Here is a 23,600-nt window from a genome sequence, read left to right on the forward strand (position 1 = left end):
TTACATTACTGTTATCAATAATGTTTCTTAAGGGAGGGAACCATGTGATGTGCTTACAGGCTGTATTATTTCTCAGCTGGAATCCGTCAGTTATAAACATTTCATTGTATAAAAAATGGGTACTTATGTAATATCTGGGCTCCCGTTTTTCTTATGAGACCGCGTCCCCTCGTGGGGCTCGCTGCACTCGCCACGCTTTGGGCACGGTGGCTCGCTGCGCTCGCCACACTATATAAAATCAACTCCATGCGTAGTTGGGTAGTAGGGGTATGAAAAAATGGGGTGCATTTAACATGGGAGCCCAGATAATACATAAGTTCCGCAAAATGTATTAATTACAAGCAGAATTACTATTTCAATAATGTGTGTATAATTCTATATATTTAGAAAGCAAGTGTCGTTATAAACATCATAATTGCCGTGTTGTAATACCATGGGCCAAATGTAATAGGGTGTGACAATCAGAAAGTGAGAGATTTTGGGAGAGTTTTCACTTTTTTTTTTAAAGCGGCGATCATTTACACTGCAAAAGCAGTTTGATTTTGCCATGTAATTGATTTGCCGCTTTTAAAAAATGGGAAAACGCTCCCAAAACCTCCGATTCTCACACCCTATTACATTTGGCCCCCATATGTGTTTTAATAAACACAATGTGGTTATTCAGACCTGATCGCATGGCTTGCGAATTTGCAGGCCGCACAATAATCAAACGACTGCTATCTGGCAAAACAGGGGCTTATATAAATCTGGCAAGACGGGCTCATATAAAAAGTGGTGGCCTGCACCCATCTTCAAGGGGAACGAGAATACTAAGAGTATACGTATACTAATAATACGTGAGAAGTTTGGATGCTTTATCAGTAACTTTTTTAAACTAGCAGAGGGGATAGTGAAGCAAATAAGAATAAAGAAATCTGCTCCCCCAACCTAGAGGTATTGTCTCCGGAAGCCTATCCACTGCAACACAAGATAATGCTGATCAAAAATCTGGATTTGCTTGTAATCGCTTCTAATTGCAAGCGATCTGCAAGTGCATCAATTCACGGGCTTTCACAAGGCAGGATTCCACTCTGGCTGGGTGGTGTATACCAGATCGCAGGGCTCTGCAAATTAGCTGACCAACGATCAGGACTGAATAACCGCCAATACACCAGGGTGGCGGTGGACCCGTCGAACGACCATTTGCATGTGCTTAAAAGCACGTGCAATCTGGTCCCAACCACAACTAATCGCCCAGTGGGACCACGCATTGCATGATTGTGTTCACACAATGTGCACACAATCTGCATGCAATCCGTCTTCCAACACCTTGAGATTGTACACCTGAGTAAAATGTTATTCAGCTGTATGGGGGCCTTAATATACCCAGTGGCAGTGTTTGAGATCTGCCTCTTCTGTAGAAAGATGCAATCAGGTGCACATTAGTTAATAATCAACCTTCTGAGTAACACCATGGGTGTACAGTGTGGCCATCCGTAGCAAGGCAGTGCTGGAGCCATTTCACCTGCTTTTGTGAAGAAATCCTCAGTGTGACCAATATTGCTGCACATACATGTGAGGTGCGACATATGAATACACAGGGGGAATTTACTGAGATGGGAGTTCTATTTCTCATGGGATGTTGCTGTGGGCAACCAATCAGATACTATCTAGTATCTTCTAGATTGTGCTAAATAAATAAAAATAGATTCTGATTGGTTGACCATAGCAACATCCCATGTAAAATAGAATGCCCATTCGAGTAACTTTCCCCCACAGTGTCTTATAAGTTGCTACACTGCATTAACATTGCATCCGGGAATCATTATACACAGATACATCTGAATAGCCAGCTGTAAGAGCTATACCCAGGGCCGGTGCTAGGGTGTTCGGCGCCCTCCTGCAAACTATAAATACTTTACAAAGTGATCTCACAAGTAAGGGACATGGCCACACAATAGTTCTCCCATCATATTCACATTACACAGCACCAGTGCCGTAACTAGACATGTTGGTGCCCTGTGCCAGAAACGGAATTGGTGACTGGCTAACCAGCAAAAATATAGGAGCGTGGCTTCATGGGGAAGGGACGTGGCCATATAAAAGTACCAATAACACTGTAATGCCCATTACACATTATGCCACACACACTCTAATGCCCATTACACATTATACCACACACAGTGATGCCCATACCAGTTTTTCACCAGTTGCCTGTTTATACATAAGCCCATACAAGTTGGTGACAGTAATAGAGCTGTTTATACATTATATCCACAGTAAACAACAGTATATATATATATATATATATATATATATATATATATATATATATATAAAACGCCCACACTAGTTGCTGATAGTAGTAGCGCTGCTTATATATAACACCCACACTAGATGCCGACAGTAGTAGCGCTGCTCAAACATAATACTCACATTAACCTATACATATGCCCACACCAGTTGCCGACACTAGTAGCGCTACCTATACATATGCCCACACCAGTTGCCAACAGTGGTAGCGCTACCTATACATATGCCCACACCAGTTACTGACAGTAGTAGCGCTACCTATACATATGCCCACACCAGTTGCTGGCACTAGTAGTGCTGCCTATACATATGCCCACGCCATTTGCCTACAGTAGTAGTGTTGCCTATACATATGCCCACACCAGTTGCCGACACTAGTAACGCTGCCTATACATATGCCCACACCAGTTGCCGACACTAGTAGTGCTGCCTGTACATACACTCATGCTAGCTGCGACACTAGTAGCGCTGCCTGTTCATATGCTCATGCCAGTTACCGACTGTAGTTACGCTGCCTATACATATGCCCACACCAGTTACCGAAAGTAGTAGCACTGGGACAGTAGTTTCACTGCCGGTAAATATGCCCACGCCAGTTGCCGACAGTAGTGGCGCTGCCTATACATATGCCTACACCATTTGCCGACAGTAGCAGTGCTGCCTTTACATTCTTTATCGCCACACCAGTTGCTGACACAGTAGTAGTAGCAGTACTCACCTAGTCCAGGCTGGCAGCTTCCTGTTTTCATCAGAGTCTTGCTCCCCATGTAGCTCTGCCCCTTTTGTCCCATGAAGCCCCACCTCCTCGTCCGTGTAGCCCCACCCTTTTTTGGTCTCAGCTGCTGACACTGACAGGGGGTTAGGAGCTGGGAGGGAGCTCCCTCTGTGCTGCCAGCCCCGCTGCCTCTCATGCTCATGCTTATGACAGGTGCAGCATTAGCCACAGAGGACAGCAGAGGATGCAGGGCTGGGAGAGCGCCTAGTGTGCCCGACACCTACCTGCCCTGGATCCTCTGCTGCGCGGGTAGCGCCAGCCCTGGCTATACCTATATTCTCTCCTCTCCTCACACATCTTACTGTATACGACAGTGCAGCTAACAACAGGAGCTGTTTCAACACACATGCCACACAACTCTTTTTTTTTTTAAAGTGACAATCCTAAAACACGTAATATAAATATTGCACCCTGTTGCCCTCAGTATTTCGTTTCACATTTTATATTAAGAAACATCCCAGTCATTTAATATTGTTGTTGATGGGTCACAGCAGGTCAGTGCTGGGCAGCCCAGTATAGCGTCCCTTGCTGTTTTTGCTGGGCAGATTTGATTTTGCTGGAAATCATTCTGCTGGATTTATTCTATAAGAATCCCTCAGGGAAGCTCAGAGGAAAATCTTGTATAACAGGATTTACTTTCACAAGAATTTCATTGGGGGAAACTGTTCTCATGGGCTTATCAGAGGAATTTGCATTAACGGGATTTACTGTTTTATAACATGAATGCCTGTTGTTTTCATTCTAGGACACCGTGTCAGTCCACAGGCCAGGTTTTTATGCAGATAGATTTTTGAAGTTCATGAACGCCAGGGTCTTCAAGAAAGTCCAAGGTAAGCAGCCATATGACTTTTGCTGTGGATGTAGATAACCACAGGAGACAGTGAGCAATTATTAGAAAACCCATGTTTTTTTCATAGTCCATGTGTAACATGTGAATCTCTAAGTGAGAAGATGGCAAAGTAGGCTTCATGATGTATCGGAGGAACACTTGACGCACGGTCAGTTAAGAATAGAAATGTGTTTCCAGTGTTGCGGACACATAGACACATATGTACAGGGAAACAGCCCGTGCTATGGAGACTAGAAAATCTGCTGTCATTCTACATGTGTGCATAACACAATCCCATTTATCTCATGCCATGGTGCGAATGTGACGGAATGGCTCAAAAAAAAAAAGGAAAAAACCATGTAGACCCTTCGACTTTCAACCTAATGCTTGTGTCGACCTTCCATAAATGTTGACTTTAAGCATGTTGACCTATTTCAGGTGTCGAACTGAACCATGTCGATCTTCAGTGGTTTACACAATGCATGCCGACCTTCGGTGTGGGGACCTAACGACCATATACCGGTGCAGCCATATGCCATTCTACTGAGTCACAGTTTACAGAGTTCACATTCCCTGAACTAAGTCATATATTATTGCCTTATACCACTTCAGAGACATCTTTCTAAAGAGAATGTGGCCCCACTACAGATGCCGCAACCCCAGCCCCCTCGGCTATCCTTGTAGTACCTATGGAAATTCTGAGTTCCTGTATACTATCAGAATTAATGCTCTTTTATAAATAGTGTCTGTCGGAGACTGACAGGTACATTGCTGTTACACAGTTAATGAAGAACATGACAACAAAGAGCTATTTTTCATTATTTTTCAGCTTTAAGGTCTTCACCCTCCAAGCGGCGGTGTAATTCTATTCCAGCTTTAAAGTCTTCATCGCAGGATGTACTGGCTGCCAACAATCAGGAATGGTCTGAGGAGAAAAGCAAAAAGCTGGCAGATGGGAAGAGTTTCTCCAGCCTGGATGAAGAGGGTAAGGAAACTTTGGCAGATATTGCAAAGAATTCTGTCTAAATACCAATCTGTAAAGGTAAATTCTCACCTTTCCAATACTCTCCTTATTAACTGGCAGTGTTTCCATAATTTTGACTGCAGCTCCTTGATGCTTCTGACTGAAACTATGGAGTTGTTGTGTCAAGTGAAAAAGTACAGTGGAGAAGTTGCCCATAGCATCCAAACTGCTTTTTTTTCTAGAATGTACTTCACAAATTGTACCTCAATGCTGATTGGGTGCAAGGGGCAACGCCTTCACTGGTCCACTTCTCCACTCTATGATCAGCTTGTATTTGACTGCAAAATGAAACAAAGTTTTTAATAAATTTGATTGTTCTAAGAAGTGCTGGGAAGCTGGATGTATTTATATTTTATTCTCTTTGTGGTAAAACTCTGTATAAGCTTGTGATTTCTTTTTTTTTCAACATTAAGGGGCCTATTGATCATTCAATATTTGCAGCTAAATCCCAGAAAACACCAGTTTTCAGGGGTTAGCCACAAATATTAATTATCACCCTAATGTATCAGGAAGGACCACAGCAAGAATCTCCAGTTCCTGCTGTGATCCCTCCTGCACCACTGCCGGCCACATCTCCCATAGGTTTCTATGGGGCATGCAAAGCTGCCCAATGTATCGACATCGGGCAGCAGTGCTTCGCATCCCTGCACTACCACCATTCTGAGCTGGCAGTAGCCCATTCTAGCCTATGGGCTACGGATCGCACTGCTGCCGGGGCAGTGGGGTTGGCGGGGGTCAGTGCTAACCACGCATGTACAGACTCCCAGCACATCACAGGGACGGGCTCCTTTCGAAACCCTGTCCCTGTGCCCATTGGTGGGATCACATTTTGCAATGCAATCCTGGGCGGTAATATTCCACCCAGATCGCATTATAAATGTGATCCTTTATAAATTGGCCCCATAATCTTTATTTTAATTGATGCAATAACAATAGAGGGGCAAAAAAAAGGGTAGCAAATAAAAGGGGGGGGGGGGGCAGGTCATATCTGGAGATTACTCAGATTTCTGAGATCATACAGAAGATCTAGTGTTGCAATCGGAGGAGCCAGCAGAGGGCATCTTTTAACTCCTCCTGCAACTTTTGCATATTTTAGCACAACCGCTGCATACACAGCACATGTGCTAACTTCACCCATCTCCGAATCAGGCCCTATATTCAGTAATTAATAGAAAACTGTTTACAATAACTATATATCAGTACCACGAGATAATTAGAAAGCAAATATAGCACTTATCTTTAAAAAATGTATAAAAGTTACAACCAGAAAAAGCTTAGCTCTGTGACCATTCTGAACTTGTGGTTATAGCATTCCAACACCGGTGATGTGATTCTGAAAGATATTATTGCAGGAAATAATTGATATCACAGTTTTGCACTGGGGTTTTTATTTTAATTTAGAGGTTGTACTTGTTGAACCTACAGTATATCTTTTTTTAGCTTTACTAACTGTGACCCAGATCGTGCAGTAACTTTGTTAATTGGAATGCAGCAGGTTGTAGCCAATCAAGTTTTCCTTTGGCCTACATACAATAAAGACAGACGTCACCAGGCCTATCATAAATACTGTATACTTTGATGATGTCTAGATTCTAGTGAACCAATATGCTGCAGTCTATTGATTTAGATCACAATGTTGCTATCTGCTCTGTGATCATGTGACAGGACTGTTTTCCTTCTGGATGTAAAAGCAACAGACTTATTTTTTTCAATCAAAGTGGATATATTCAGTACTGCAGATAGCAGCTTCTGGTTTCAAACTATTACAGTGCTAATACTGATGCCACAGATATATCTATGCTCACATACCTTTCTTAATGTGTGCAGCGCTAAATTCAAGACATCGGCCTGACCTTGTACCAAGCACGCCATCCTTGTTTGAAGCTGCTTCCTTAGCAACAACAATATCCTCTTCCTCATTGTATGTCGATGATCAGTATCACCACGAAGATACTATTCGCTATTCCAACAGGTAACTAACCATGCTTTAATATCCTGTTCTCAAACGCCTGGAATTATAAAATGGAGGTTGAGTATAAAGGCTGTAACAATTTTATAATTTGGTACAAGTATGCAATCTTCCCGCATGGAACCACATTATTTGATACTGATTTTATACGAAATTCTAAGATTCACCTCTTGGTAATATATTAGTCTTGGCAATTGACTTTCATTAAATCATATAATCTATGACACTTGAATAACACTATACTCCAAGAAGCTCTTAAATTGTGTGGACACCCTGCATCCTAACCAATTGCCTAGTGCAATGGTTCTCAAACTCGGTCCTCAGGACCCCATACAGTTCTCGTTTTCCAGGTCACGTGACAGGTGCACTCATTTCTGATGGACACATTTGAAAAGATCCACAGGTGGAGCTAATTATTTTACTCAGTGGTTCCCAAACTGTGTGCCATGGCTCCCTGGGGTGTCACGGGTTGGTGGTCCAATTCAAATTATTTATGATCAATTATTTATGGACAAAACCAGTGTTGGTGGCTGCCAATCATAACAAATGTGTACAATCAGAAGCAAATCCTGCCATTTAAAACATAACTGAACCTAAGAAGCACATGTAAACACAATCTACTTATTTTATATATATTTTTGGGGCCTATGGGTGCTGTGGAAAGATTCTGATACTCTAGGGTGCCGTGATTCGAAAAATATTGGGAACCCCTGATTTTAACTTGATTCTGTAAAAAGACCTGCAAACTATGCACTGTGTGGGGTCCTGAAGACCGACTTTGAGAACCCCTGCCATAGTAGTATGGGCAGGAAAAGGATAATGCATCATCGTGCCCCTGTTCCCACTGCACGATGCTGTGTACTGCAGCATTGTGGCCCTGCCTAGACTATGATGACTCCATCTTGAATTTGCTGATTTGTTTCACCCTCTGCATTCTCCTGGATCACCTTATTTTTATTTTGGCCAGTGGTAGAATTACCAATTCTGTACCTATATTTTAAAACCCAATACTGTGTACCTGTTATCAAATGTCAAGTTTATAGTCCTACATCTTCTTCACAGTAAGTTACGGAAAAATGCTATTACCATGCTGACGCGCATTGTGTATCCAGAGCAAATTCTTATGTTTTTGTCTTGCTGCATTGCACAGGCGTGGGAGTTTTCATGTCCATCACAATGTTGGAACAGCATAAATTATTAGCTGACACAATGTAATATGTATTTTACATTGTAAAATACAATGTAAAAATCTCCATCTTACCTTTTACAGTTGTCTCTGCATTTCCTCACACATGCTTCCGATAACATAATCACTTTTGTGATATAAAACCATTTTACCTATGAAATGTTATTGGTGTTTCAACCGAAATCTTTTAGCACAGCATTTTTCAGGTTAATAAGCAGACATTTTCCTTATAGCTTCTATGTTTCACTGGAAAGGTGCTGATCACTGCTGGCTATATAAAACCGCTTTGAAAATAGTAAATGCATAGAGGTTTAGAATGCATTAAATGCAATTTTCAGCAGTGTTGAAGACTACTTGCACAAAAGATTACTGTACAGTAAAGGTGCCCACACACTAGAAAGATCTGCGATCATAAGATGTGCGCATAAATTAGCCTTCAAATCTTTTGTCCGATCTGGACAAAAGATTTCAGGCAAGTGCACATCTTTACCAAAGATTTTTCTTAAGATCCCGTGTGCGTTCCTATGGATCTTTTGCTAAATCTTCTGATCTTTTGTGCAGCACGTAAGATCAGAAGATTTAGCAAAAGATCCACAGGAGCGAGCATCGGCCGATTTTCGACCGATTATCGGTAAATATCGGCCGATATATCGGCCGATTTATCGAAAATCGGCCAATCGGCCCAAAAATCGTTCTAGTGTGTGGGCACCTTTAGGCATAAACAGTGGCATGCTTCCAAAAAAAGATTGTCTACAGATGATCCTGAGCTGGACAGTACCTGACAACAGCTCTCATAGGGATACTGCTTATTATCCAAATTAAATTAACTTTGCAGCCCTAATCCTTCAGGAAAGAAAGACTTCTGAAACAAAATGTTCTCCTGTTTGCAAAAATCCTGGTAGTTGGCATGGTTACCATAGAATGGAAATCTGCCAAAGCAACTATGAAACGATCATTTAGGATGGAGAATAAGAATCAATGTCATATTTGTCTTTCAGTGCACAACTTCTGAGACATGTTTATATACCCACAAAACAATATATACAGTTGCTTGAGACACTCAGAGATGTCTGCAGCTTTCAAGGAGATTTAGGAGGACTCTTATTGGGAAAATACTGCTTGTTAATGTGTGACATATTCATTGTTTTCCTGACTATGTCCCTGGTGTTTACTAATGATTAATTAGTTCTACATGATACAGTCCTGATCATATCCAGAATGTTTTTATTTAATAATATCTTTCTAGTATTCTTTTTTTTTTTTTTTTAAACAAAGACACTTAACAAAAACAGAAAGCAGCAAGACTGTAAATGGGGGAAAGTATCCACTATAGAAAAAATAACCGTAATGTGTAGGCATGTGAAATGTACATGTGAATAGTGCAAATAGATGGGTCAAGTGTGTCAAGAGTCACCCAAGAGTCAGACTCTGTTTTTTACCTATCCAGTAGCTGACACGATTGCAATCCGTGGGTGCATGACACGTGAAGCGACAGTGACTACCTTATCTGAGCGCCATGGTAATGGGGCGATAGCGCAAAGTTATAAGAACCAGGATGCTCTGTTCAAAGTTGGTGTCTCATTGGTCTAGTTTCCTCTGAATCTGCAGTATGTAATGTTGGACATTATTATATATAGGATCATCCACCAATCCCAGTTGGCCGGAACAGTCAGCTGACAGAGTCAGCCAATCCAGACACCATCATAGGTATAACACCCCCAGACTAACAAGCCAAGAGCTGTCAGTGCCATATGTGGCATAGCTCTGCATTTGTACCTGTTCTTCTCAGTTTATACAGTCATCATTTCTGTATCCTGACTTTATCGCCTAGTCTTGTGGAAGATTTCGTAGTTTGTGCCATCTTTTCCAGCCCAATAACCTCTGTGCCATAGTTGCATTCAGATAACCTCTGTGCCATCGGTTCCAGACCGATAACCTCTGTGACATTGGTTCTAGTTAGATAACCCTTTGTGCCATCGGGTCTAGTCTGATAACTTCTGTGCCATTGGTTCCTGTCCAATAACCTCTGTGCCATTGGTATTAGTTCGATAACCTCTGTGATAACCTCTACGGTCTGGCTGTAGGTGCAAGCAAGGTTCCCATGGCAGTGTTGTCATCAGCTCAAATAAAGGGTGATGAGAGCAAACATCACCCTTTAAATTGTGCCGTGCTTCTGAGGTGGTCTTTCTATCTAGTCTCTGCTGGGCGGTGGGATTATCAGCGCGGAGCCACCAATACAAATCTTGCCTAGGGTATCAGATTGGTCAGGGCCGGCTCTGGTGGTAATTGAATTTTATTAAAAAGTCCTTAGGGGTTAGAAACTACAGCATATGAGAGATTATAAATATGTTTGTTTGGCAGTGTCCACAAATTTCTATATAGGAGTGCTAGGTCTTTTATGCGAGGAAGTCATTTAAAGAGATTTGCGCCTATGATGTTCTACCTTATGGGAGGGTCATTGTAGGTGTCTTGTGCCTTTAGGATGCCATGGTTGATTTTAAGTCAAAATGGCGTGTGAAGGGTAGCTGTGCTAATTCTAAAGTTTGGTTAGAGCCCTTATTAAAAATCGCTACCCATTTGTGTCTACAAAAGCAAAAAGTCAACAGGGTTCCATGTCCAACTACTACAAAAGAAATGGGTAAATTAAAGCTCTATACCTTTTACAGAATCAGCACTCAATAGAACATAGTTTACCAGGACACAGAGAGTATAATTACTGAACGCTCTGATATCATGACATTTCATTATAAAAGCCATTTAATGGTGCAGGTTTATAGAGACATAAGGGTAATTCACAAATTCGCACAGCGGACAGTTATTGATAGACTGTGCATGTGTACGGCCCGTAGTATACATGCACTAGGCTGTCCTGCGATGAAATTCTGCTACTTCTTTGGAACGCCAGCCTTACACAAAGTGATTGACAGGAAGTAGGCATCTAGGGGTGGCAGGGCCGCCACTAGTAATGTAGGGGCCCTCCAGGCGTCGGGACTCGGAGCACTCACTGCACATTGCAGCCTGCAGAGTGCCAAGTCTCTCTGTATCCTAGGCTCGGCGCTCTGCAAGCTGCACTGTGCATTGTGCGTGCTGGCTGCGGGCGCCGGTGGCATTGTGCGGGTACGGGTTGGGGGGGTGCCGTGCCACTGTGGGCAGCTGCCCGGGCCACTCCAGAGGCCGGGGCACAGGACAGCTATACCCCTGGCACCCCCTTGTCGGCGGTTCTGAGGGGTGGTAACCAGCCGTTTCATGGGAGTGCCAGGAAAAATGCTAGGCAAGCCAGAAAAAAAAGCTGGGAGTATCAAGGAAAATGCAGGTGTGCCCAAGTATTTTAGAGGACGGTGTGTGACTTCAGCCTGTTTTCATTGCAGTTGCTGAGTAAGTCTCTGGCTACTCTGAGCCTGCGATGACTGGTGCCCAGTGTAAAAATCATTTGACGGTGAGAGGCTTACAAATGGTTTTAAACATATTTGCATTACTACAAATAGATTAGCAATTGTACACATCTATCCGCATAGGGAACACATTAACCTGCAAGGCAGGATTTCACTGGTGGGTCGATGCTGGCTGCGGGGAATTTGCGGCCCTGCAATCAAATCTGAATGACCCCCATCTTCGCAATGTTGTCCACATGCTGCTTTATGACAATCTGTAACAAATCTGCATTGCACACATATTTTGTAGCACATCCAAACTGCACACAGATCTAGCAGCTATAAGCAAGCTGCCTTTCTTTCTCACGTTCTTCAAAATGACACCTCATTTACAAATGTAAATAATCTGTGAAGATTTGCACACTGGCTGTGTAAATATGTATTATAAAAATAATACTCTTTCATATAATTAACTGGATGCATAAAAATGTATCTTAGTTCATCAGTAAAGAGGAAATTCTCTTTCACAATATCACATGATTACTATTGATGTCACTGTTCATGTTAAGTTCTAATGTTCTGTTTACCAAGGGAGGGTTGGACGGCAGAGAGCTCATAAATACAGACCTTTGCCTTGCAGAATTACTGTAGTTGCTTTCTTTAGTATATGTAGGTGATTAGAGGTAATTGTGACCAAAGCATGGGCCTTATTCTAGTTCACTCTTTCTGACAAAATCCTTCTTAGATGGACAAAACCATGTGCACTGCAGGTGGGGCAGATGTCAAATGTGCAGAGAGAATTAGATTTGGGTGAGTTATTTTGTTTCTGTGCAGGGTAAATACTGACTGCTTTATTTTTACACTGCAATATAGATCTCACTTTGAAGTAAAACCCCACCCAAATCTAATTCTCTCTGCGCAAGTTACATCTGCCCCACCTGCAGTGCACATGGTTTTGTCCATCTAAGAAGGATTTTGTCAGAAAGAGTGACTTAGAATAAGGCCCCATGTGATGTTACAAACAACAGCTGGGAACTTAACACTAATAATAAACACCAGAACAGCTGTCAATAGTTTATTGTTATGAGAAAGTCATTTTTGGAACATATGAAATTAATGCAGCCCAACAGATGGGGTTATTCAGACCTGATCGCTTCTCTGCTAATTTGCAAAGCCCTTCGGATAACCGCCGTCCAGTCTGAGTGAAATCCTGCCCTGGGCAAGGCTGTGAATGGCAAATATCGCAGATTTGCGATTTGCTGCAAACCCATTCGCAACTCACTCATCACCTAATGATTTTTACATTGTGTACAGTCTGTGCATAACCCATGACTATCGTTTTAAACAGAAACTCATACACTCTGGCCATTTACTATGCACAATGCAAAATAACCTTATTTTGCTCTGGTACATTGTACCATATATAGCTGTGTGCTACCAGATGAACAAAGAAACAGCCTCCACAAACTAAAAATATTGCCTTAAACTTAATGTATGTTAAGAGGAACAATGCACAAAAATTGATTTAACCTTTTTGCTGTTTAGGATTCGCTGCACAATCGCCGCGTCCCAGAGGGCTGAAGCATTCGCTGCTAGCCATCCCTGTCGCCCTATTCAACGCTGCAGGGGCTCGCTGCCCCTGACGGCGAATTATAATTAGCCGCAGGGAGCCGGGGGACGGTGGCAGGCAGGTGGAAGTCTCCCTGCCTGCGCTGGAATATATGGGGGGAGGAGGGCTCCTGGGGACACGGGCAGCAGCAGCTGCCCCCACGGAGAGCTGGCAAGGGATGCGGTGGAGGGAGCCATTGCACTGCTACCGCTCGTGCATATGTAATGAGTGGGAGCAGTGTGAAGTGAATATTAATGAGCGGCTCGCGCCCCCTGCTGGCTTATGTGTAAAAAATAAATAAAAAATGTCATATATATTCATGTGCAGCACGCACATAGCCCAAAAATAGCATGCCCCTTCACAGAATATTTTTTTGACACCAAATAAAAAAAATGACCTATATTTTAAAAGATAACATTCCAGTTCACCTTAAAAAGATGGCGATTGCTACACGGTGAAGCACAGCGAAAATCACGCTGAAAGCAATTTGCAATCCTAGCATTGAATACACTCACGGTGAATCACAGTGAAAAACCCATTGGAAAACAGCAGCGAATTTCGTCGACTAACAGGCGGCGAATTGGCCGTCATTCACTGTTCGTCGGCGGCAGATTTTGAGCGTTGAATAGGGCAAATCACTTTTTCAGTCAAAAGATACGCCGTGGAGCACGAAAATTGCACACATTCGCTGTAAAAAGCTGTGAATCAGCGGCATTGAATACTACCCCTAGTGTACATATTGGGGTTTATTAACATTGTCCTTTGTATTTCGGCAAAGGACATCTCTCCGCTTGTGTAGGATAATTTTATTGTTACGCTTTATCAGCCATTATAGACAGCTGTCAGCAATCCCTTCCATATTGTAGTAGTCAGCACACACATTGGGAGGCATTTTCGAAAATACTTTGTATACAACCTATCAATTCAGAAGTGCATTTCTTCTATGTATTTCTTGAGTACAGGATTTGGAAACAGGCATTGGACAAGCTTCATATCCACTCTTGTTTAGAGGGGATGCCCATGCTTTTTGAAAGCAGCATGCCCATTTTCCAATAATAAGACAAATAGGAATATTGGGACGGACATTGAATAGGTCAAATGTACATCCAACCTATTCTTGTCGAAAACGGACGATATTTCCAACGATTGGAGATATCGTCCAGCATTGAATACCCCCTATGACTTATAGAAAGAGAGGACTATTTTAATAAAACTTTAGGAGGAGGTTTATCAAAGATTGGAGAGAAACACAGTTGTGAGAGATACTGTACTAATTTATCCGACCCTTACTTATTTTTTAAAGAACTTGGAACATGTAATGCAGAAGATGATTGGATGGTACTTTATCACACTCTATTCGAGCTGTAATAAAAAAAAAGGCTTTATTAATTATCATTTGCAGCCAGCACCCAGAAATAAAGATTCCTTATCCCCAAAATTAGCTGCAATAAGGAATCTTTATACTCCAAGATGTGGGGAGTCACTGGGACGCCAACCTATGTGTCACCCAGTGCCACTGTGGAGGCACTACCTTCTGTTTCGCTTTCAGGTGACTGGTATGAATGTACACATCAGGTGTACAAATAAGCAACACCTATACCATCAATCACTTAAAAGGATCACTTTTTATGTGAGCATAATCAGAGTTTTTTTGTATTGGAATGTGTACTAGAGTCTCTTTTATTTACTAGTTCAGAACGCTAACTCATATATACCTTATTAAATGTACCTTATTTCTTGTTATTGTGACTTCCACTATTGTACACTCACCTAACCAATGCTGTAGGATGAGTCATACCTTCCCAGTGATCAATGAAGGATTACTGTATTGTACAGGGTGTACGAACATTACACTGGTGCTCTGATACCATAAAATGAGTTTACCTGACCTTTTACTTACCTGCCATATTCCTTTTGCTAATTGTAGGTCCCCTTAGGAATTCACTGAAAATATATTGCCCTAAACTGCATTAATGTGCATAAGTGTATCCATTGAGGTTGATAGACTACGGACCAAGTGCAATAGAGTCCGATGTCGCCATCCCTGCAGGATGCCCGCTGAACTCTGACGTTTTTTCTAAAGGGGCAATCATTTACAAGCCAAAAACCATGCATTGATAGTAATTGCCCCTTGAAAATAATGTCCGAGTTCGGCTGGCATTGTTCATGGCCCCTGAACTCAGTCTTTAACACCTGAATTCCATGTCAACGGTATGGTTATGAGAAAGATCCTTGCGGCAAGTGTCTCCATGTGCTACACCTCTCAAAAATTGCCCTCCAGTCATTTTTGTAACATTTCAATATTGTAGTTTAAGTTCGGAATACTAAAGAATTAATATCAGGTTACCATAGAAATGTTAGAGGTGTAACCAAGGGAATAAGACATTGTAGCAATCCTAGGGGTACATCCGATCCCCTGCAATGTTTTCACAGGTGGCTCAATGTTGCACTTACAGTACCCAATAAGTATGCAAGATAAAAATCTATAAGTCAGGCTGCAAGGGGTACAAGTTTGAATGCCGTTGCCGGCATTTACATGCACCTCCACCTGGCAACCTTTGTAGGGAACTGGACTGACCCCCTAGAGTGATGACAGAGCTAAACCAGACCAAAACAACTTGGTCCCTGCACAATAGCTCTGTCCTCAGTAGGACCAACCCATTCGGTAAGTATCGCTTAGCTAACAATTCCCATTCCGCAATCTCACTTCAAAGGTCATGTCAGGTGTCACAGCCCACCTTGACAATATATTCTACGTTACTGCTACATTAATATATATATATATATTATATCAATACCTATTTTCTAAATTACTTTTTTCCTATTTCTAGGAGAGGACTGCCATCAAGTTCAACATTCACTCTAGAAGACAGTGCATACCAGACATCTGAACAAAGCACATTAGAAATGGACAATGACAATGTCTCCGTCTTTGATGTCTACTTAGTGAGTATTTTATGATCACGATCATAGTTGGCTGAGACTGTGAGATTGCAGAAGGACAAAACCATTTGCACTGCAAGTGAGGCAAATATAACATGTGCAGAGAGACTTAAGGTGCGTACATATGGATAGATTTGGCCAACGATCTGGGCGTTCCCGATCGATTGAAACGACCAATCGTTCAAATCGTTCCATGTGTATGAACGATATATCGAACGATGCGAGTACCCGACGGTCGTTGGTAGAGGTCGCTGATCTTTCCTGCATGCAGAAAGATCAGCGACCAATCGTTAACGATGTGTACCAATCGTTTCATGTGTATGCACGATAAACGATTTGGTAAGGCTAATTGACTGGCTCCCTCTCCCTCCACCATCATTAAAGATCAATATTTCATGTGTAATCATTTGCTCAATCGTTCATCATTTGTCACCAAATCGTTTGTGCAGGAGGTTCAGAGGAAATCGTTAACGAGATTGAATCGTTGGACAAATCTATCCATGTGTACGCACCTTTAGATTTGGGTGAGGGGTGTTCAAACTGAAATGTAAAGTGCAGCGTTAGAATAAAGCAGCCATTATTTACCTTGCACAGAAACAAAATAACTCACCCAAATGTAACGCTCTCTGCACATGTTACATCTGCCCCACCTGCAGTGCAGCATGGTTTTGTCCATCTGCAAAAATTGCAGCCTTGCTAACAGACCTGAATCAGGCCTACAGTTCCAGCAAGCATCACTCACTTTATTACCTGCAAGTAAGTAGCTAGTGATGCTACAAATGGAACATTCTTTATTAACGTCAAATAAATCTATTCGGTCCATTCATACTATTTACCAAGAGAACATAGTACAGCAAATCTGTGTCCCCCTCTGAAGTATTCCCATTTAGTTGGGTTGCTCAGATACTATTGTGCAGCTCTGTGAGAGATGTGCAAAATATCTACTAAAAATACAATATTGCTGGTGCCTGATATATATGATGTACAGGCACCCGCCCATTTGTGATGTGACTCCTGACGGATCGGGCAGCGTGTATGGAGAACACTCTGCCCAATCCCTCTGCAGATACATTATTTCTACTAGTGTCCAGTTTAACCCTTTAAGTGCCAAGTGAATTTGTCAAAATAGGTGTAAAAATTGCCAAGCAAACATTTTTGGTACTCTTTACTTAGTGCGGCGCCCGTCGCGGGCATCGCGGGTACATTAATGTATGGCCGCGACGCGACCGACGCGATGCCCGCGATTTGCCATTGAAATCAATGTAAAACATAAAAATCGTGTCGGTCGCGTCGCGGCCGCACATAAACGCACCCGCGATGCCCGCGACGCGATGCTCACGATTTCCCATAGGGAACAATGTTAAAAGTCGCGATGGACCCGATTTTAGTGTTAAATGGCTCAATCAACCCGATTTGGCCATAGGAATCAATGTTAAATGGGCCACAGAGCCCATTAACCCTTAAATGTCCCCCCAAATTTTTAACGCCACCCCACGATCCACGCCAACCCGAAGCGTGGCGAGCGCAGCGAGCCCGCGAGGGGCGGCGGTACGCGTCCTCCGACCTTTTCATGCCCTACTATCCACGTCGGCGTGGTGTGAGAATATAATAGTGTGGCGAGCGCAGCGAGCCACCGAGCCCGAAGCGTGGCGAGCGCAGCGAGCCCCGCGAGGGGACGCGGATACCTTCACAGGTAGACGCGTCCCCTCGCGGGCTTCACAGGTGTCCGTGGCGACCCGGACACCTGTGAAGCCCGCGAGGGGACGCGTCTACCTGTGAAGGTATCCGCGTCCCCTCGCGGGGCTCGCTGCGCTCGCCACGCTTCGGGCTCGGTGGCTCGCTGCGCTCGCCACACTATTATATTCTCACACCACGCCGACGTGGATAGTAGGGCATGAAAAGGTCGGAGGACGCGTACCGCCGCCCCTCGCGGGCTCGCTGCGCTCGCCACGCTTCGGGTTGGCGTGGATCGTGGGGTGGCGTTAAAAATTTGGGGGGACATTTAACGGTTCATTGGCCCTATTTGGGCTGTGTGGCCCATTTTACATTGATTTATATGCCAAAATCGGGTCCATTGAGGCATTTAAGTGTCAAATCGCGGTCAATCAGGCTTTTTAACATTGTTTCCTATGGGAAAATCGCGGTGATCGCGGTAATCGCGGGCATCGCGACCATCCAATTTTACCCGCGATGCCCGCGATTACCGCGATTACCGCGATTTTTACCCGCGATGACCACGATTTTGATCGGCGGCGCCGTTCTAGGTAAAGAGTACCACATTTTTATTCATCATAATGACCTGTAATGGTTTCTTTATACAGGAAATATAATCTTTTTTTTTTTACACAACATTTTTAATTTGAATGTATATGACAAGTGTGAGCGACGCTGCCATTTTTAGAGAATATTTTGCATATCTCACACAAAGATGTTGGCACTCCAAGGGTTAAGCCTACTTCAGAAAGACCAAGGGTAAAATTTACTAATGCTGTTTTCAGACTACAAAACTGGCTTTGACCAGGTATTTTAAAATGTTTCTAAAAACGGGTCTGCCAGCTAAAACCCCTTTCACACCGCATGTCTTTAAACGGTATTTCAGTGCAGTTTTTCTCCCTTCACAACAATGAACCCGTTTAAACCCACAGAATACAGTGGATGGAAAAAAACGGGTCTGAAATGAGTAGGACCCTGCTTTATTACCGTTTAGAAATACCAGTTTTATAGAGCCAGTAAATTCACTCTGCACCTTTCAGACTGCACAAATTACCAGTTTCAAACGGTAAAGAAATGTCAAAATACCGGCTAAAAAGTGCGGTCTGAAAGGGGCATAAGATGGGAGTTCTATTGAAGATGGGATGTTGCCAATAGCAACCTGGCAGATTTGATCTATTATGTTCTAGAAGGTGGTAAATAAATAAGAATTAGAATCTGATTAGTTGCTATGGGCAACATCCCATATTAGTAAATTTAACCCCTACAGCCTGATTCAGATTTGTATGCAGTGCTGATGTCCACACAGCTGATAAGTTATCGGTAGACTGTACAATCAGCTGCAAAAATATAGTGCTATGTATTGTTTGAGGGATGTGGGCCCCAAACCGGTATCTTGCCTAGGGCCCCATGAAGTCTAAATACGCCTTTGCAAGTCAATTTTGCTTGCATCTCCAGTTACTGGTAAAGAGGTGTAACTGGGTGCTAGTGGGATGCTTATTATAGTGTGTGTTGATGGAATTGTGGGCTATGTAAAGTACATACATATAAACAAACCTGTTTCTTGTGCACCAAAAATAAGGCTGGTACCCCTTAATAATGATAGATGTGTATATATAAATCTATGGGCCAGGTGCACTAGGCTTCAAAAAGTGATAAAGAGTGATAAACAATAATGACTGCAAGAAATCCCTCTTGCTCACTGTTAAATGAAAATAGTGTTTATTTGTTTACTATAAAATGATGAACAAAATCCACAATTCCATACATACAGTTCATTAATAGATAGACCACTACCACTTATATTTAATGACTTCCTCATGCAGCAGCACTTTCACAAGATTGCCAACACAAAACTTGTATACATATATAAAGGCAGAAATGGTGACAGGTAGTTAGAGACATGTGCGCCTGCCTTCAGCTATGGGTAAATATCAGAGTCGACTCTTGAGGGATGAATATGTTGTAGAATCTAATTTGACAACACAATGTGAGTGTAGTGTCATAAAGGGCAGGTCACGCCTGAGAAACATTTTTAAGGCTGTAACGTACCAACTGGGTCTTGGTAGCTCGCTTGATATGTTTGTTTGCTACTAGCCCACATTAAAGTTAGGTACTGCATAACAAGTATGTAGCTGGGTAGAAAATTGGTTTAAGTTTAGATGACAAATTAATATATTCAGACTAGGATAATGTTGTTAGTGATTTAGCATAGGGATTAGCATAGGGATCAGTCTTGGACCCTATCATAGCCCTTTTATTAATAAGCTAGGAGATGGAAAAGGATTTAGGGGTAGATTTATTAAGCTCGGTGAAGTGATAAAGTGTCTGGTTTTTATCACCGGCCAATCAGCTCCTACCTCTCATTTTTCAAACCAAGCATGTAACTTCACAAGTAGGAGTTGATTGGCTGGTGATAAAAACCAGACAGCTTATCACTTCACCGAGCTTAATAAATCTGCCCCTTAGGAAGAATATTAGTTGGCAGAAAGCTAAAGGCTCATACACACTGGGTGATACAAAATAAAATGCAGAGGACAATGGGAATTAGTAAGAGCAAGTAATGGAATTGCCTTAGGTTTCATATTTATTTAAATACAAGCCTGTTATTAGTGTCTTCCAAGTAAGGTATAATGTAATGCGGGGCAAATTATCCTGAACCAAATGACATCCAGCTCCAAACGTATACTTTCCCTACTCTATATCAGGGTTGCCTACTTTTAAAGTCTCCTCTCTGGGAGAAGCCCGGAAAATGTCAACAGCACTTTGGGGGGCGGGGTCTGATGTAGACGTCATCAAGCCCCGTCCCCAGTACTGCAAATCCTGCAATTTTAGGAGGAGGAGGTGGAGCTAAATGACACAATTTGCATCTTTAGCCCGCCCCTCCACCTGAAAAGCTGTGGATCGCCGTAATTTACTGCTGCGGCCAGGCCGGATTCGCATACCTCCCAACGGGATCCGGTCATTGGGTCACCAGCATGTTGGTTAACAGTCATTAGGTTGACATGCATTTAGGCCGACATGGGGTTTCTCACATTTTTTTTGAGCCGACATGTGCCGACAGGCGGTATTTCATGCCCTACCATCCACTAGGGCGTGGTGGGAGAATAAAATAGTGTGCTGAGCGCAGCGAGGCACCATGCCAGCGTGCTATGCGAGGAGACGCGGTGCTATGTCTCACTATACATGTCGACTGTGTAGACATTCAGGACAAAAAAATGTGAAAACCCCCATGTTGACCTTTTGACTGTCGACCTAACCCATGTCGCCCTAATGACCCTGTTGACCTAACCCATGTCTACCTAGACTCATGTCGACCTAAATGCATGTCGACCTAATGGCTGTCGACTAGCATGCTGGTGACCTAATGAGCTACACCCTTCCCAACATAACCCTCTCAAGAACGTCCCGCTTAATTTAGGATTACCATCACCTGTGGTGAAACTCCTTTCTGAGCAATTAACTTGTTTAAAACAGGTGATGGCAATTCTAAATTAAGAGAGAAGTCCAGGGTCATGTTGGGAGGTATGGATTTGGGAGGGTTGCGGCGGTATCAAGGAGGGTTGCCCACCTTTCTGGGGGGCCGGATGGGGGACCCGATTTTCTTGGTTGGCAACCCTGCTGTATATTCAGTACAATGCATGCATAGCTCAGTATAGTGCTATGTAATGTATCCTTCATCTGAGCAACAGCACAACATTATGTTTGAGGCAGTTAATCCTAAAAGCTAACAGAGCCCGCCATCAGTGATCTGTTATATAACAACACAGAGCCTATGTAAAGTGCTGTGTGCACACCAACAGTTTTTATCCTGAGCTAGCTCTTTCTGTCCCTTCTGTCTCACATCCAAACATGCTGTGCTAGGTAGACTATTGATGCTGCTTTCTGACACTACACTGGCTGCCACTTATCTCTCTGATTGTGTACTTTTCCTGTATGTTCCCTTTGTCAGAATTGTCCATAATATGCTACAGTTGGAGCTGAGAGATAATACAGTGAGATGTTAACCACCGCCCCTGCTGTTAATCTGTGAAGGTTTTCTGTTGCTCTCTGTCTACGTGTATTCCAGGATATTCTGGGTGTTGGCAGTCAAGTTCCTTCCTTATTTTCACTAGCATGAAGTCAGGTTTGAATAACAAATAACGAGCAGCGTGAAGAAAAGCATTAGTCAAATAGTACTGTATATCCTCCCATGCCACATCCAAATGACTTCATTCGGAATGATTCTGCAATACTCTGATAAAAAGAAAGAAAATATTAATAATACACATACAGTTCTTGGAAGGGATGAAGTTCAGCTCAGTTAGAGTTGCTATTTTTTATAATAAATGTAAAATTTAAAGAATGCCTGCAAATAATTTGAAATATTATTAGAATTTGCAGGCTGAGCAATATTCGAAGACTGCTATTTTTTTTATCGCTGGCCATACACAAGTTGACAGAAAGCCAGCGTTTGGGGATGGTTTCTGGAAGTGTCAGGAAAAATGCAGGCATTTGAAGGCAAGTCATGTGATGTCAGCTCCAGCCCCCGATTAGCCTGACCTATAGCAGCCGCTGAGTAATGCGGGGTACACACCAGGACGACCCGCTCACGATGCACATCGTGAGCGGGTCGTCAGTGTCTCATCCGACCCGCTCACGGTGATGCGGGGGGGCACGACCCGCTCACGATGTGCACCGTGAGCGGGTCCGATCCGATGGCGACCCGCACCCGGCTGTATGGTCGTCATTGAGATCCTACCTGCAGCAGGTAGGATCTCAATAACGACCGACCCACGGGACCGCGCATCGGATCGGTATCGGTCCACAGCAGGTCAGAAAAGGGCCCAATCAGCACACAATCTACATCCAATTGATCGGAATTGGATCGAGATTGTGGGGATCGGGCCCTAGTCGTCCTGGTGTGTACCCAGCATAAGTCCTGGGCTACGCACAGACTGCACACACTGAAAAAATGATTTGTGGTGAGTCGCTTAAATATGGATTTGTGGCTAATTGCAGGGCTGCAATATTTTCACAAGCCTTGCACATCAGTTCACAAGATTGCACAGGACTGGATTTCACTCTGGCTGGGCGGCAATTACCGGATTGTAGGGCTCTGCAAATTAGCAACTCAGCAATCAGGGCTGAATAAACCCATTATTTTAAAACTAAAGGTGTGTACACACGGGGCGATATATCGCCCAGCAATTTATTGCCGAGTGATATATCGCTCAATGCCCCCTTTTCATCGGCAACCAGACATGGTCGCTGATGAAAACAAACCTCTGCCGGCGATGCCGCAGAGGTAACCAGCAATTAAAACGGGGCTGAAAACTAGAGAGCGCACCCAGCTAATTATCGCCAGGGCACACTCCCATCACTGGCAATATGGTCGCTAGCGATCATATTCCCAGCAATATCAGCCGCTATCGCTGCAGTGTGTACACCGCTTATGGATTTCACATCTGCTATTCACTTATCTTCCGTGGGAAAAGTGTAGGACTGTGTATATCTGTTATATATTTTCTATATGGCACTTTTATGAGCAGTATATACAGAGCCGGATTCAGACTTCTTGGGCAAAAGGCAAGATACCAGTTTTTGACCCTCCCTCATTCTTTTTTAAGCACACTATTTGATTTATTTTTGTGGAAGGTGGGGATTGGACAAAAGTGCCTTGTAGTTAAGAAAACAATTGCATTAATAGGAACAACACATTGCAATAATAGAGAGTGTAGTGGTCCTTTGGAAACATTTTCAGAGCAACAGTTACAGAGCTCAGTGACAGTGTTATTGACATCAAAATTAAATAATGTATCTAGAGGCCAGCCTTTGATGTGATGGATTATGGGCCAGATTTCTTGGGGCCCTGTGGGAAATCCAGGCCTACACACACACAGACTCATCGTG

At 43.1% G+C, this 23,600-nt stretch overlaps 1 protein-coding gene across 1 annotated transcript in view; it reads left to right on the plus strand.

The window, feature by feature from the left end:
- The window catches only part of PIP5K1B (phosphatidylinositol-4-phosphate 5-kinase type 1 beta), a 181,006-nt gene that overhangs the window by 146,377 nt on the left and 11,029 nt on the right, over window positions 1-23,600 (plus strand). The window contains exons 11-14 of the mRNA XM_083186062.1: window positions 3,813-3,897; window positions 4,726-4,881; window positions 6,748-6,892; window positions 15,887-16,001. Of these exons, the coding sequence (XP_083042188.1) occupies window positions 3,813-3,897; window positions 4,726-4,881; window positions 6,748-6,892; window positions 15,887-16,001 (501 nt within the window). The remainder of the gene's footprint in view (window positions 1-3,812; window positions 3,898-4,725; window positions 4,882-6,747; window positions 6,893-15,886; window positions 16,002-23,600) is intronic.

Source organism: Crinia signifera, chromosome 1 (assembly GCF_055691185.1).
Source record: "Crinia signifera chromosome 1, ASM5569118v1, whole genome shotgun sequence".
Classification (NCBI taxonomy): domain Eukaryota; kingdom Metazoa; phylum Chordata; class Amphibia; order Anura; family Myobatrachidae; genus Crinia; species Crinia signifera.